This window comes from Triticum dicoccoides, chromosome 5A, assembly GCF_002162155.2.
Source record: "Triticum dicoccoides isolate Atlit2015 ecotype Zavitan chromosome 5A, WEW_v2.0, whole genome shotgun sequence".
Lineage (NCBI taxonomy): Eukaryota > Viridiplantae > Streptophyta > Magnoliopsida > Poales > Poaceae > Triticum > Triticum dicoccoides.
Window position 1 is genome coordinate 321636035 of NC_041388.1, and position 15523 is coordinate 321651557.

Sequence of the window (15523 nt, forward strand, 5' to 3'; positions counted from 1 at the left end):
ATCCGCCACCGCCATCAAGGAGGTGTGCACCGCTAGTGATGCCCCCGAACCAAGAAGGCTGATCTGATGTCCTGAAACCATCTAAAAGATAATAAACAAAAATCTAGTTGAAATTTGCATGGATACAACAATGAAGAAAATATAATGAACAAAGCGAAAGTTTAAAGCGCACGCCAAATGAACCGTTTGTGTGAGGCTCACATGGCGATTTAAGCTTATTGTTGCAATTCTAATATATGAGAAGTGCAAAATTTAGATGTCAACTGACCAAAAAAGGGACGTTCAAAACCCAATTTATCATTGTACTTGCATGCCACTTTAAGCATAAATAAACACTGAGATAAATATCAGGCACAATTTACTAAAAGTTTTGATAACTAATCTATATGATACAAAATATCTTCATAAGATCGGAAATAGCCAAACTGGACCCATTTATGAAACAACCACAACCTGCTATCAAGAGCGCGGAGAAAACAAACAAAAATTGTACAAGATAAAGCTCATATGGGATATTTGCCCGATTTCTCCTCCCATAGCATGACCATGACATGCATTTACACTTCCATGTATTCTTAATACATTTCTACCACAGTTAGAGGTATCATTCAAAACACAACATCATCAATTTCTCAAGGGTATTCACTGAAGGTGGGAGTTTTTTTTTAGCATTTTGCTGAACATTCCGCATGGAAACATTAGAGAGGTTGGGAGTTGAAAATCGAAGGGAAACCTTTGCACCTGTTGTGTTCTCGCTCACACTCAACTGGGCCTGTGGGTTGAAGAAAAAAAAATCAAACTTAAACATAAGCAACAAAATGACGACAACTTATAAGAAATGGAAACGTAAGGAAGCACATACCTACATGCCTAAACAGAATGTAAGACGCAATTGCACTATGATTTACTCATGATAGGGACTTAAGAAAGCACAACAATCAGGTGAAAGAGGCAACATCCCCTGTTGAAGTCTTTGATGTAGTTTAGGCCCAACAATAATAATCCAAACATTCACATCAAATTTGAGGTACTACTGACAAAACATTATATACTTAGGGGTAATAATTAGATCCATCTCTCTCTCTTTCTCTCTCATCTCTCTGAATTTAAACATATACTGTATAACCATTTAAATAGTCCATCTCTCTCTCTCTTTGTGTGTGTGTGTGTGTGAATAGATGACACTCAAGATTAAAGAGGAAGCCTAAGTCTGATGTAAAGAGTACTGATACAAATGATTCTGCTGAGGTCTCTCAGCATGTCAAAATGTAGGCAATAGCCCGTGCGTTGCAATGGGGGATAGAAATTCTGGCGGTTACCCTTTTCCAGACCCTGCGCAAGCGGGAGCTACATGCACTGGGGCTGCCCTTTTTTTTCAACACTAATCATGTTAACATATGTTTTTTCTATTTCTTCTTCCTCTTCCGCACACTATCTTCACCTCCTAGGCCCAAGATTTCGACCACCCTCAATGGAACATCGTGTGCTGAATATAGTTGCAGCGGTTCATAAGACTAACATAATATAGGTACTCAAACCAGCATCAGTTATGATGTGACACATATGATGAGCAATCCAAACTATTCAAAAAAAAAACTCACAACCAAAATCGCACGTCCCAAATCGCGTAACTCGGGAAGGCCTGAGCATGCGGGTCGTTAGCTCCGCACAGGGACACAAAATACTCTAAAAATAAGAGTATAAATTCATAAAATGGATATGTAGAATTTAGTCAATAACTAGAATAATATCCGTGCATTGTAACGAGATATAAATTTTCTAGTACGTTAGTTTGTGATTTAACTATCAATATTAATGCAACTGTGCAAGTAAATGTTCATCAAATTCTAACCATGAATTGCCTTATATTTTGATTAGAAGTTTGGTGAGTAAATTAAAATGGAATCGGTTCAAAAGGAATATAAATTAAGGTGATTGATTATCATATACTACATGTACATGGAAGGTTGGACGTAGGAATAGTGGGAAAAAAGATGAAATGGGAACCTTACATTCTTTTTAAGTAGTAGAGATATTAATAGAAAAGTTCAAAATAAAGCATGTCAGCAAACAGATGCACGTAGGAAAAGGCTTGGTAGTGTTCATTTCATCGAAAAGTCAGCACTGTTTGTTAGAAACAAGGTTACAGCAATGCAAGTTCACAACCATGCACGATGCCCTGACACCAGAAATGGAGGGCACACATGAATGTAGTACTGTCCGGTTAAATACAATGCAAGTTGCAATATCTTGTTCATTAACTTTATGTGGTGTTAGCAAGTAAAAACTTTCTGAATTATCTACGAAAATGGCTAAAAGGGACAGAAATGAACCCTTACGGATGTCACTCATCGGTGACTTCATCACGGCACGATCAAACTGCAGAGGCTTTATTAAGTGGCAACTAGAACGTCCAAGTAGAGAACGGTGAAAAAGATTTCAAAACTTTCCTGGTCAAAATGCTCATTACTGAATTACAAATGATCCTGCACGGTACTAGTTACTCAACAAGGCTTCCCAATATGTCCGGCTAAACTAAAGCACCGATTCCAAGAGTGTGGCAACGCTCTATTGATCCTGACGAACGGAATGCAATCAAGCAGTCTTGGGCTTGGGCTGAAGTCTCTTCAGTTGTGAGTACAGGAAAACTCCCGCAAGAGCGATCGCGGTTCCTAAAGACAAGGCATTTCAAATATGTAAAGAGGATGTGATACGATCGATAGAACGCACATGAAAAACAGGTGCTTACCGATAGAGTTGATTGGAGACACAGGAGTCTTGAAGAACAGAACAGATGTAACAATGACCACCACACGCTTGACGCAGTTACCTACCGAATGGGTAACTGGTGACACCCTTGCGAGGATCATGTATGACACCTGCGATGAATCCGAAGACAAGTAAGAATATTTGAGTAAGTACAGAAGTGCCTAGCTTCTGAACACATGTGCTGGGCATGTGCTACACATATGCATATACTGATACATGACCTGGCATAAGTTTCAAACTATTCGAAACCAGAAACAAAATTTATTGATCAAAGTAGATTCTAACAAGACGAACCATCACACAACAGAAAACTGAATAGATAGCTGACCTGTTGGTATGCATGGAAACAGAATGCGGCAATCAAAGACCTTGTGTACACTTGTTGTAAGTTCAGACCCTGCACAGGAAAGAACATAGTAAGAATTCAAACAAGACAGTGTGCTTATACGGTTGAGCGGACAAATAAACAGTGGATACTCACAGCAGACTGCAGATAAGTAGGAGTGACCTTGACACCTTCTGTCAACAAGGTTACAGGGGCTAAGAGGAAGAATGACATGACTGTAATAATCGAGAAGAGATTGATGTTGTCCAGAGATGCCTGGTCAGAGTTTGGGGAAATATGAAGGTTAGTAATAGATTTGTATACAGTCATGGGGAAAGACTGAGAGGCATATCTTCAAATATGAGAGTAGCATATCAATTACTAACCCCTCCATTCACAAAAAAGAAAAGAAAAGAATTGCAGACACCCCCAAAACACGACTTTGACAAATTATCTCTACTGTAATACTTCAACAGTACCAACTAAAATAACATTATGATGATACTTTTCGATATTAATATGCACATATAATTTTCATGTGTCCAATGTAAAAGTTCATAAAGATGACCATAGTTGGGCGTACATAATCCAAGAGAACTGTAAATTGATGAAGTGATTCATAATTAGAGAGAACTGAATATTGTTATTCAGTTACAGCTATCCAAGAGAACTGTAAATTGCTAGCTTAGTTAGAGCATTACTAGTAGAGCCCTCAAACCCTCAAACCCCTAAAAATAACTGCTTTTTTTACAGTTTTCGTCGAAAAAAAGCCGTAGACTAGAACCCCTTAACCCTCAAACCCTCAAATTTTTTTAAAGGTCCAACCCTCAAACCCTCTCCCAATCCTCAAAAGTAAGGGTTGGGGAGCAAAACCTACCCCAACCCTCATTTGGCGGTTATACTCGCGCGGGAGGGAAAAATCCTCCCAACTCCCGCGCCCACGCCCGCGACCGCCGCTGCTAGTCGCCCCCGTCGCCGGCGGCCGCCCCGTCGACCTCCCGCGCACAACGACAACGTCGTTCATGGGGAATATTCCGTTATAAGGGTTGGGTTTGAGGGTTCTAATCTTTGCCCCTGTTTTTCAACCCGTAAAAGTGCACAAAAAGATCATTTTTGGACCCTTAAAACGCTAGTGAGGGTTTGCGGGTTTGAGGGTTCTACTAGTAATGCTCTTACCTCTTTCTTCAGCATGAGCTTCTTGCTGAGGACATTCCTTGACTGGAAGGTCACATTTGAAGCCATTGCACTCAGAAATCCAGCCCTGTTGTCATTTAAATTGCAAATTAATCACCAAAATGCACAATAATTTATGAGCAACAAATTATTTGGAGTCTAAGGAGGAAAATTTCAATGCAAAAAGGAATACACACACATGCGCATAAATACACACGTCAGACATTAGGCGACCACATATGAAATTCAATAGACATGCCACAACTGTAATGCGCATCCTAACAATACAGTTCTTTCATTCAAATGAAGATGCTAATATTGCTTACCAGTTAAAAGAAGCTTCAGAAATAGATGCCAATGCCACACCACCAACAATAGGAAGAAGAGACAAAACAACCCATGGAGTAGGCAGCTGCATGGCCATTCATGTGTCAGAACAGGACCAAGAAATTTCTTACATTATGCATATTTGCAATTTTTCATGGAATATTTAACAGAGGAAAGAGAAGCAGACATTACCTCGCCAAGGAACATTGCAGAAAGTAGAACTGAGAAGAAAGGCTCCATGGCCTTGATTGTATGTGTAAATGACACTGCAACCTTCCCAAGGCTCATGTTGGTGAAAAGATTGCCCATGGTATGGACAATAGCCAGAGGGAGGATAGCAAGAAGCTGGGAAATAAGAGCCATTAGAATACATCTTCTAATGGTGCAATATATGTGTACTGAAAGTCTGTCACATGAAACTAGATAATTACCTGTGCACTGGAAATCTTTGGTCTTTTAAGGATACCCGTGGCCCACATAAATAAGGAAATCGTAGTTCCAACAGCAAATTGAACTGTTGTGATGTTTATGGGATAAGGAAAAACCTTGAGGACCTGTCAAAAATATGAACAGCGGAGCAAGTTGCATTATCCACAGGTAAATGATGCAATCGTCTAGAAATTTCTTAGGAAAATAAATCAAAGGGTGACAACATCTGCGCCAACTCTCTCTGTAGCTTAATCATTAACTAAACGTTTGCCGCAGAATTCTCTATTTACACACGCACCAGAAAACAGAAGGGCATGGTACCCATTCAAATCTGTAATAAGAGAGGCACGGATATTGGACAAAGAAATGAATACATATGTCCGTAGGATTAAAGCCATAGTGCACATCACATCGGTACAGTGCATTATGAAAGACCCTGAGTGAAGTTGACAGCAAATGCTTGTTCTCACATGCAGCAGACAGGAAGAACCCTTACTTGATTGGAATTATTACTAACAGTAATCCTAGGCTTTGGAATGCGGCGGTACAAATTTTATACACTTAAGCAAATCGCTCAGGAAAGTGCTACAGGTTCAATATCTTCAACTGTCTAAACTAAGTTTTTGGAATAAAAACAAATAGTGTTGACAAAAAAATTATAAAGTAAGAGGCAAAATGGTACGGTATTTCAACAACCCAGCGAAAAATCATGAGCTTAGACATTCATCAAAAAACTCCAGCAAATATCACTTCGACATACAGATGAACCATATAGGTCAGCTTTCTCTTCACACAAGCAGACAGGAAGCACCCTGATTTTGATATGAATTATCTACTTCTACTGATCCTGGGTTATGAACCATAAAGGTCAGCTTTCTCTTCACACAAGCAGACAGGAAGCACCCTGATTTGATAGGAATTATTTGCTTCTACTGATCCTGGGTTTTGGTAATAATGCATTTGTGCCAAAAGTTTGATCAGAAAAGGCAGTTCAAGTTCAATATGTTCTTCGTCTGCCGTAGGTTTTATGTAAATCAATGATGTTCACGAAAACAAATCACAAAATATGAGGCAAAATGGAATTCTCGACAAGTTCAGTTCAGTTAGATTTCACTGAATCTAAGGACGATTCACCAAAAGATCACTCCGTCATCCGTACAAGGAACTTCCATGCAATGTCGCTCGGGATGATCCGAGGTGGAGAGATGCGGATTACTTGGAGAGATCTGTCTCTACGAGACTATGAAACGCGCCAAAACAACCGAAACAGCACGTCGATTCGCACCCAGTAACCGATTTCCAGGCCAATTGACCAGATCGAACTAGAAGGCGCGCTCGCTAAACTACGAAGGACTACAAGATACAGTATAACCTTGCACGCAACAGAACGGAAAAGCAAGCAAAGGGCGTGGCAGCTCACCTGCTTGTTGTAGATGTTGAAGTAGATGTTGAAGAGGTACCAGAGCCCGAAGAAGACGCCGAGCTGGAGCGTCTTGGCGAGCGCCGTTCCGCCCTCCTCCCCGGCCTCCTCGCCGGCCGACGCCTTCCCCGCGGCCGCGGCGGCCACGAGGCAGTCGCTCCTCTTCTCCTGCTCAGGCGACGCCGGCACGAGCCCGATGCGGCCGAGCCCGGCCGCAGCCACGAGGCCCGCGCGGGGCGCAGCGGCGGAGAGGCGGAGGGCCGCGCGGGAGGCCGGGAGGCGGGCGGCCCCGGGGCTAGGGCTCTTGAGGATGGGCCGCGCGGCGCATGGCCGGAGGAGCCCGATGGCCGCCGCGCTCTGCATTGCGGCGGGGGCGGAGTGTTCCGGGCAGACGGGGGGCGCCTCTGGAGCCTCGGCCGCGCGGGGGTGGCGGGCGGAGGCCTCGAGGCCGAGGCTGCGGCTGCGGCGGCGTCGGCGGAGGGCACGAGGAGGAAGGCGGGGTGGTGCGGTCTGGTGAGATGAGAGAGAGTGGGTTGGTGGGCGAAGGGTTTTAAGGAGCGGCGGCCCGAGGCCGGGCTGAGCTGGCACCGGCGGGGAGGAGCGTCTGCAAGAGTGACAGGTGGGCCCGAGCAATTGACCTGGCATTGGCCAGCCGCTGGGTGGAGCCGGTGCACGGTGCGCCGGGGCGGACGGCCGTGGGGCGAGGGTGCGCGGGGCCCGGGCGCGGGTGAGCCGCCGCGCGATGCGGTGGAGGGGTTGTTGGGTGGAACCTGCCCAGCGAGGGCGCCGAGGGGCGGGTGGGTCCCGGTCGCGGGAAAAACCTGGGCTGGTGGGCCCACAGTAGGCGGGGCGGGATCTGCGAGAGCGAGACCGCCGCGCCAGCTCACCGCGCGTCTTCTTCTGGGTCCTGGGGCGGACGGACTGCCAGTTGCTCCGGACCTCAGCTTTGGGGAGTACAGGTTTTATTTTTTAACTTCGTGAAAAACAAACACCATTTCGTGGCTCATTCGGTTCACAGAATTTTCAAATCAAAGGAATGGACAATGTAAGGAATTGGGGATGTCCTCTCCGTCCCAATTCCTCGGAATTTTTCATGTGGTCACGCCTAATGCTAGGAATCTTTGGCCAGTATCCGGAGAAAATGCTGAGGAATTTATTAGTACCTCCATTCCTATCAAAAGACAAACATGCGCCTTGAGATTCGCGTTCTGAATCCAGCGGCCAGGAGGGGGCGGGGGGCGAATCCCCCCGGCTGACGGTTGCCAGCTACGTAACATTTTTCGTATTTTTATGTGATAGTACATTTTTCATATCGGGAAGATAAACATGTGTGTGTTTCCCTGGGATGATAAACAAAAGTGGAACCTGATTGTTTCTCACTCCCCAATTTCTGTCAAATGCAATTCGAAGTTAGTGTCTTCAAATGTCAAAGATTGTACAAAAGAATTTTTGAAGCATGACTGTTGGATCAGATTACTGCATAGCAAAGCACACTTTTATTAAAATATACTTCCTCCATCCCTAATGTAGAAAACACTCTTATATTATGGGGCGGAGGGAGTAGATTTTTAGTGTGTGTCATTCATAACAGCAATTGATTGTTGTGTACTCCATAGCAGCAATTGATTTGTTGTGCCTCATGTGTTTGGATTTTAAATAATTGAATTTGTGAACTTTAAATTTATGATATTCGTGAATTGTGTGAACCTTCATTATCAAGTTTAGATTTAGGGCATGTTTGGTTTGCTCGCGAGAAAGTTGCCGGAGTCAGGCAGTATCGAGTCAGGCTCAGTATGTGTGCAAATATGTAGTTGAAATTTAATACTTAAACTAAAACTTAGAAGAATTGGCAAAGAAAATATTTTAGCGAGTTAAACATTTAGGAGTTCGACTAGGAACCTTTTTTTATTAACTCCTTAAATGTAAGGAGTTTTAAGGAGTCAAGGTTTGAGAAGCCGTTTGAGGGGGCTAAATTTTAGGGGATGGCCAGAGATGCTATAAGCGATGCAAACAAACATCGGATGTCCAGTTCAAGCCTAGAGACTATACAAAAGGACATAATCGTACATGCCAAAACATCCAGATTCCTAATGCAATTCTCAGACTTTAAGTTCAAAACATTTGCTCATATACTAGCTAACAGGAAAAAAAATGGTGCCTTGAGTGGTGGCCACTGTTTTATTCTTTCCGCCGACGATACTCCCGAGTCGATGCAGAGCTTGGTGAACTTGCTGCATGGGAAACCGGCCATGGTTGCATTGGAGGTCACGGGAAGTCTGCAAGCCAACCTGCAGTGCAGGGGAAGGGTCAGTTTTCAGAGTGAAGTATGATTGCCGTACATGGAAACGGAATGAAAGAATTAGCCACTCAAGTAAAGGCATAGGGATGCAGCTAGCTGTCCCTGGCATTTGCTAGTGCAGTTGATCCACGGTTATGGCAGAGAATTTTTTTGATAAATAACAAAGAAAAGAGCATGTCGGAAATTTTGGTGGAGTGCAGAAGCCATAATAAGAAGCATCAAGACAAGAAATTTATGTTTGCACGAGCGAGGGAACCTGGCTTATATACATGGCGGTGACGGTTGCCTCTCTATATGACTGTCCCGCTAGGAATTAAGGCGTCCTTGATCACCGTGACAATGCCGCTTTTGATGAAGTATCCATCACTCTCCCTTGAAGCTTCTTGGATATCATCAACATTGATTATCTGTAAAAGCAGCATACCATTTATGATCAGACATTACTTACCACAACAAACATGGCATAATATTCTTTTCTCAGTACTCCCTCCGATCCGTATTACTTCTCGCTCACTTAGTACAACTTTGTACATGTTTTACTAAGTGAGCGACAAGTAATATGGATTGGAGGGAGTAGTAAAGTAAAGAGTTTTTTAAGCAAGCATACGGTTTGCCTGAGAAATATTGCCGCAGAATAATGCATTAGTATTTGGTAACATAAAGAGGATTGAAATCAGTGCTTCAGGGTACATTCTTGCAAACATCCTATCATTAACAAGAAGATGATAATGACCAAGAAAAATCTATGAGTCTATTTATGTTCAGATGGAGCCTCCTCTTGTTTTCACCCCAGAGTAACGAGTAGTTGAACAGAGCGTACATGAATACGGGTTGACTGGCAGGAGGTAGAGATGTATATGAAGTACCTTCACATTTTCTCCGATTCGAGCATTTTTGTCGATTATTGCTTTTCTGATGTGTGCATTTTTTCCAATACCGATGGGAATGCCGCCACTTTCAGAAAGGACTTTCTTGTCATTTTCCGTCTGCACAAAAAAAATTCACTAAGTTCTCACAACGCTTTCATGGCGCTATTAGCACAGTTCTGTTTGATTATATTTCACCTCATAATAGTCTGCACCCATTAGCAGGGAATCCTCTATTACTGCGCCTTCCGATATGCACGAGCGTAGTCCAACAACAGAATGGTTGATTGTACAATGCTAGCCAAAAGGAGGAAAATAAATACAAGATAGTGAATTTTAGAAAGCTCATGTACCGAAGCATGAGAAACTAGACTTGAGGGAGGACAAGATATCCGATGGATAACATATCAGGTATTAAGGTCCTAAACATGTCGTGACCTAGAGTCTCAAGGGAAAAAGCAGCTTACATTAATGACGCAACCTTCACCGATAACACTGTCTGTCACATCAGCGTTAAGAACCTTCGAAGGAGGCAAGTATCGAGATTGTGTATAAATTGGGGCAGAACGGTCATAGAAACTGCAAACAAGTTTTTACCAGAAGTGAGTAATAGGTAGTGAATCGAGCAAAATGCCCCTCCTAACTTTTTTCAACTGTAGAATATCTACCTAAAATCTGGTACTGGCTTCTTGGTTATTCCCAAGTTTGCATTGTAAAATGCCTCAATAGTCCCAATATCTTCCCAGTAACCATCATATAGGTAAGCTTGCACCTGTCACAGAAATAGCAGCCTAAGCAAACAAAATATACGGAATATGAACACTGGAAACAAATTGAAGTAACTACAAAGTCGATAAGTAAGTTCTCTAAAAAGATCATGAAATCTAAATTCTTGATGGACAAATATTTAACTTCATAAACCAATGCTTTCACTTTTACTACAAAATATGAAGGAGTTTCACCTTGTTTCAGAAGATAAAAGTTACAGCAGTGAAAATAATAAGAATAACATGCACTACAAGCTTCAAGAGCATAGCGTACCCTCATTCCAATTTCTGTTGCACCAGGAATAACCTCACTTCCAAAGTCATTTGCTGAAGGAAAATTGTCACGAAGAAGCTGAAGCATCGCATCTTTGCTAAAAACATAGATTCCCATGCTAGCAATATAAGGTAATTCCTTGGCCCTCTCAGAATCAAGGCCCAGTATGGTGGTGTCAACCTGCAAGATTACGGCATGTCAACTGAAAAAACTAACTGCACAAGCATATATACTTTCGGCTCCTTAAGGCGTATCTATGTTTTAAATTAGATACAGAATATGCTACTTAGCTGCATACCATCATTGCCTTCAACTTCTCTCCTTTTGGTTTTTCTGAAAACTCAACAATTCTCCCTTCATCGTCAATTTTCATCAGGCCAAATGCAGTTGCGCGCTCCTCATCCATTGGCAGGGCAGCCACAGTAATATCAGCATCTGTTTCTCTGTGTGCTTGAATGAATTTTTGGTAGTCCATACGGTACAGGTGATCTCCAGCCAGAATAAGGAACTCCATAACATTATGTTCCTCAAACAGCCATAAGTACTGCCGCACGGCATCTGCGGTACCCTGATTTGGGAAAAGGCAAGAGAATAAAAACTCGATGGTTCAAGACTATATTAATATAAAAAGAACATAACATGTCAGGCCTCAGGGGATAACATAAGGGTGTTTGCAGCATCTATTGTTATGCATCATTGTGAACTTGATTTTTTTTATTCCAAGGAAACTGCAGGACCCTCCAAGTTCATGAACGCTCCTAAACGATTTGTCTGAATGTTTCTAAAAGATAAATTCAACTTATTAAATGTTAACTGTCCCCTGGGACAGAAGTACAACAGGGTGTAAACTGTGAATAATGCATGAATTTCTTTTCATTAACTGATATGTTTTTTTGCGGGGTCATTAACTGATATGTTGATATAAAAAAAATCTCCCCTGCTCTTCTTCTACTCTATGCAATTTAACAACATACCACAATTTATTCTTATGCATTTTTGCAACTAAATTTACTTCTTATTTGAAGTTTAAAATTCTTGACCTGCTTGGTAGAAAATTTGAGCCCTTACATGAACACATAGTAATAGTTCGAGATTGATACTCTAGATGGAAGATGAATCAACCAAGGTACCTGAAACCAGTTAGGATTCTCCGGGCTCTGCTGCGCAGCGAGAACTTCGACAAAGCCATCATTCTTGTATCCACCAATGTTGTTCCCGTAGGCCCTCGAGAGGTGGCGGTTGAGCGACGCAGAGTTGAACTGCGTCAGCACATAGATCTTGGACACATTGCTGTTGAGGCAGTTGCTGACCGGGATATCAATGAGCCTGTAGTTAGCACCCAGCGGCACCGCAGGCTTGGCCCTCTTCTTGGTCAGTGGGTACAGCCTTGTCCCGGCGCCACCACCGAGGATAATCCCAAGAACACTCTGCGGCGATGGATGGATCACATCAGTTGAATGTGATGCGAAAAAATTATGTCAAAACATTCCAAATATTAACCGGATGAACTGCTGTCTCAGGTTTATGTACTTCTATCACATACTTTGCAAATGGTTAGCAGTACAGTCTTCAGGACTTGAGCCAATTGATAATAAACGTTTTTAATTGAAGGCATGGAGTAAATTATTCTACGCCTTCCCCCCATTTCATGGATCATCGTGAAATCAACGGAAAGGCGCGAGAAAACGAACCCCATCTGCTCATCCAAACGCGCCAAGTATGGAGTAGTAGATAAAATAAGGGAGCCGCATCGAAACCCCAACTCTGAGTCTGCGCGCACACGAACCTTTTCCCGCGTAATAATCACGAAAGGGACGGCTAAAAGTCGCATAATAAAGTGCGGAGGAAGGTAAATGTCAAAAAAGAAAAATTGTGGAGGAAGGTGATCGGCGGGATGCGCATTACCGTGCTGGCGTCCGGATCGAGGCACGTCTGGGAGTTGCGCGAGTCTGAGACGGCCCGGGGCGAGAACAGGGGCCGCGGCCTCGCCGTCACCGCCCGCACACGCCGCCCGCCGGCCGCGCGGCGAGGAGAGAATGCGGCGGGTGCCGGCGCCGTGATCGGTGGCCCGTACGTGGCGGCCGTCGTGCCCATCGCCGTCGCCATCGCCATCGGGGGCAGAGTGTGACGGGTCGAGGCGGTGGCAGCGACGGCCGAGAGAGGGCGAGGGAGTGAGGTGGGGCTGGCGGCAGGACAGGTACTCCCTTTCAGCGGCTGCGAGAGTTTTCAGCTTCGTTTTTCCGCTTTGTTCCCGTGTCTGTGTGTGCAGCTCAGGGCATGGCTTGTTCTGCATTTATGGTTGTGTTGTCCATGTGCCGTGATGGCGTGTGCGGGCGAGATGAAGCTCGGACCAACGGCTCTGCTTGCGCACGCGTGTCCATATTTCACGTTTTCTTTTTGACAGGAATATTCTGCAGTGAGCATCTCTCTCAGGGCAACTCTGTTTTTTTTTGAGGTTCAGGCCAACTCTGATGTTCACAGGGTATGTGCTTACAACCCCTAGAATCGAAATTAGCATTGGGAAACAAAAAATCGTTATTTTTTTTCTCAATGTGCAAAAGGTATGCGGTGGCCGGTGGCGAGGGCGGCACTGAACCGCGTTGAAGAGTGACCGCTCGAGTTGTTAGGCGTACTCCTCTGTCCGCGCGGCCGTTGCTGCTCCTCATTGTCGTCAGAGATGACCACCTCCTTGACCGTGGGCCCGGGCGAAGTGGAGGACGTCGACGCCCCGGAGAGCATGGGCAACGGCGCCACGATCCGGACGACCCCGGGGATCCACCTGCCGACGCTGAGAACCAGTTGAATCTGTTGTCGGTCTTGCCCATCTTTTCGGTGTGTGGACAAGAGGAGAGGAGGGGCGAGAAGAGAAGAGACTGTGGTGCGTGTAGCGAAGATGGGGTTTGCTGGCGAGGCCATCCTGCTTAAATAGCCGGGCCAGGTGCACCAGCGCTGCTTCAATGTGGGCGCAGTGGGCAGAGTAGGCTTCTCAGTCACCACATTTGCATTGAAAAAGCGTTAATCAGTCGTCCGGTCACAACGGTATGACCGGCATGAATGCATGTAGGCAGTCGTCGAGTCGTGTCCTCCCTAAGCAGCGACAAATGTGCGCGAGGCCTTTGGAGCGGAACGCGAATTGAGGGTTTTGGGTTGGACCGCATCGTTAGAGTCCTACGTTGCAGACGCCCGGACTCCCTCAACCCCCTAGATGTTTGCAAATTCGGATGTGTGGATTGGTCCGCGGATGTTTATTGCATAGCGTTGGATGGCACAAAGTGTGTGAACCCCGTTGTCCGGACGTTTAGCAATGTTTCGAGGTACTGCATTGGAGATGCCTTAATGATGGAGGCGATTTCTAAGAATCGGCTTTTCGTGCAAATCCTTGATCCCAAACAAGGCAAACTCATGGGTATATACAATGAACCACTATGCATGTTGTGTTGGAAATATGCCCTAGAGGCAATAATAAATTGATTATTATCATATTTCCCATTCATGATAAATGTTTATTACTCATGCTAGAATTGTATTGACCGGAAACTTAAATACATGTGTGAATACATAAAGTACACCGTGTCCCTAGTATGCGTCTACTAGACTAGCTCATTGATCAAAGATGGTTAGGGTTTCCTAACCATAGACATGAGTTATCATTTGATAATGGGATCACATCATTAGGAGAATGATGCGATGGATTAGACCCAACCGTAAGCTTAGCATCATATTGTTTAAGTTATTTGCTATAGCTTTCTTCATGTCAAGTATCCGTTCCTTCGACCATGAGATCATGCAACTTCCGGATACCGGAGAAATACCTTGTGTGCTATCAAACGTCACTTCGTAACTATGTGACCATAAAGATGCTCTACAGGTATTTCCGAAGGTGTCTGTTGGGTTGGCATGGATCAAGACTGGGATTTGTCACTTTGTGTGATGGAGAGATATCTCTAGGCCCTCTCGGTAACACAACATCGTAAAGAGCTTGCAAGCAATGTGCCTAATGAGTTAGTCACGGGACCTTGTGTTACGGAACGAGTAAAGAGACTTACCGGTAACGAGATTGAACTAGGTATGGAGATATCGACGATCGAATCTCGGGCAAGTAACATATCACCGGACAAAGGGAATTGCATATGGGGTTGACTGAATCCTTGACATCGTGGTTCAACCGATAAAGATCTTCGTGGGATATGTAGGAACCAATATGGGCATCTAGGTACCGCTATTGGTTATTGATCGGAGAGGTGTCTCAATCATGTCTACATGATTCTCGAACCCGTAGGGTCCGCACGCTTAACGTTTGATGACGCTAGAGTAGTATTGGGATGTGTGCATTGTAACTGAATGTTGTTCGGAGTCCTGAATGAGATCCCCGACATCACGAGGAGCTTCGAAATGGTCCAGAGGTAAAGATTCATATATAGGAAGTCCTGTTTTTGTTGACGAAAGGGTTCGGGGGTCCACCTGCCCCGGGGGTTCACCTGCCCCGGGGGCCCACATGGGTTGTAGGGGGTGCGCCATGGCCTACATGGGCCAGGGGCACTGCTACTTCTTGAGCTTGCGTTGGTATCTTTCTTGAAGAGGAAAGGGTGATGCAGCAAAGTAGAGATAAGTATTTCCCTCAGTTAGAGAACCAATGTATCAATCCAGTAGGAGACAACGCACAAATCACCAATACCTGCACAAACAATCAAACAACTTGCACCCAACGCAATAAAGGGGTTGCCAATCCCTTCACAGTCACTTGCAAAAGTGAGATCTGATAGAGATAGATGAAACTAAACAAAATATAAAGTAAATATTTTTGGGGTTTTTTAGTTTATAGACCGAAAAGTAAAAGATTGCAAAATAGTAGATCGGAAACTTATATGATGGAA

At 44.2% G+C, this 15523-nt stretch overlaps 2 protein-coding genes across 3 annotated transcripts; both read right to left on the reverse strand.

Annotated features, from left to right (window-relative positions):
* Nucleotides 1-2368: 2368 nt before the first annotated feature.
* LOC119301243 (phosphoenolpyruvate/phosphate translocator 1, chloroplastic-like) lies at nt 2369-6892 on the reverse strand. The gene is made up of 9 exons (XM_037578176.1): nt 6444-6892; nt 5026-5148; nt 4787-4939; nt 4594-4679; nt 4271-4355; nt 3251-3370; nt 3098-3166; nt 2750-2879; nt 2369-2672 (listed from the first exon to the last, which is right to left on the reverse strand). The coding sequence occupies exons 1-9, from the start codon at nt 6804-6806 to the stop codon at nt 2596-2598; spliced, it is 1206 nt and encodes a 401-aa protein (XP_037434073.1). The 5' UTR covers nt 6807-6892; the 3' UTR covers nt 2369-2595.
* Nucleotides 6893-8439: 1547 nt separating this feature from the next.
* On the reverse strand, nt 8440-12890 carry LOC119301244 (glucose-1-phosphate adenylyltransferase small subunit 1, chloroplastic/amyloplastic-like). Of its 2 annotated transcripts, none has more exons than XM_037578178.1 (10): nt 12555-12890; nt 11780-12076; nt 10948-11217; nt 10650-10829; nt 10277-10380; nt 10076-10187; nt 9807-9905; nt 9609-9728; nt 9012-9149; nt 8440-8731 (listed from the first exon to the last, which is right to left on the reverse strand). In XM_037578178.1, the coding sequence occupies exons 1-9, from the start codon at nt 12759-12761 to the stop codon at nt 9033-9035; spliced, it is 1506 nt and encodes a 501-aa protein (XP_037434075.1). In that variant the 5' UTR covers nt 12762-12890; the 3' UTR covers nt 8440-8731; nt 9012-9032. The 2 variants fall into 2 exon arrangements, with proteins under 2 accessions (XP_037434075.1, XP_037434074.1); XM_037578177.1 differs by having other exon boundaries at nt 8999-9149.
* Nucleotides 12891-15523: the final 2633 nt, after the last annotated feature.

Coding starts and splice junctions, on each gene's coding strand:
- LOC119301243 (XM_037578176.1), bottom strand. CDS start 6,806: ATGCAGAGCGCGGCGGCCATCGGGCTCCTCCGGCCATGCGCCGCGCGG. Junction 3,167..3,250: donor CTACTTATCTGCAGTCTGCT/GTGAGTATCCAC, acceptor TTTCCTGTGCAG/GGTCTGAACTTACAACAAGT. Junction 2,673..2,749: donor GTCTCCAATCAACTCTATCG/GTAAGCACCTGT, acceptor CCTTGTCTTTAG/GAACCGCGATCGCTCTTGCG.
- LOC119301244 (XM_037578178.1), bottom strand. CDS start 12,761: ATGGCGATGGCGACGGCGATGGGCACGACGGCCGCCACGTACGGGCCA. Junction 11,218..11,779: donor AGAATCCTAACTGGTTTCAG/GTACCTTGGTTG, acceptor TTCCCAAATCAG/GGTACCGCAGATGCCGTGCG. Junction 9,150..9,608: donor GAATCGGAGAAAATGTGAAG/GTACTTCATATA, acceptor CTGCTTTTACAG/ATAATCAATGTTGATGATAT.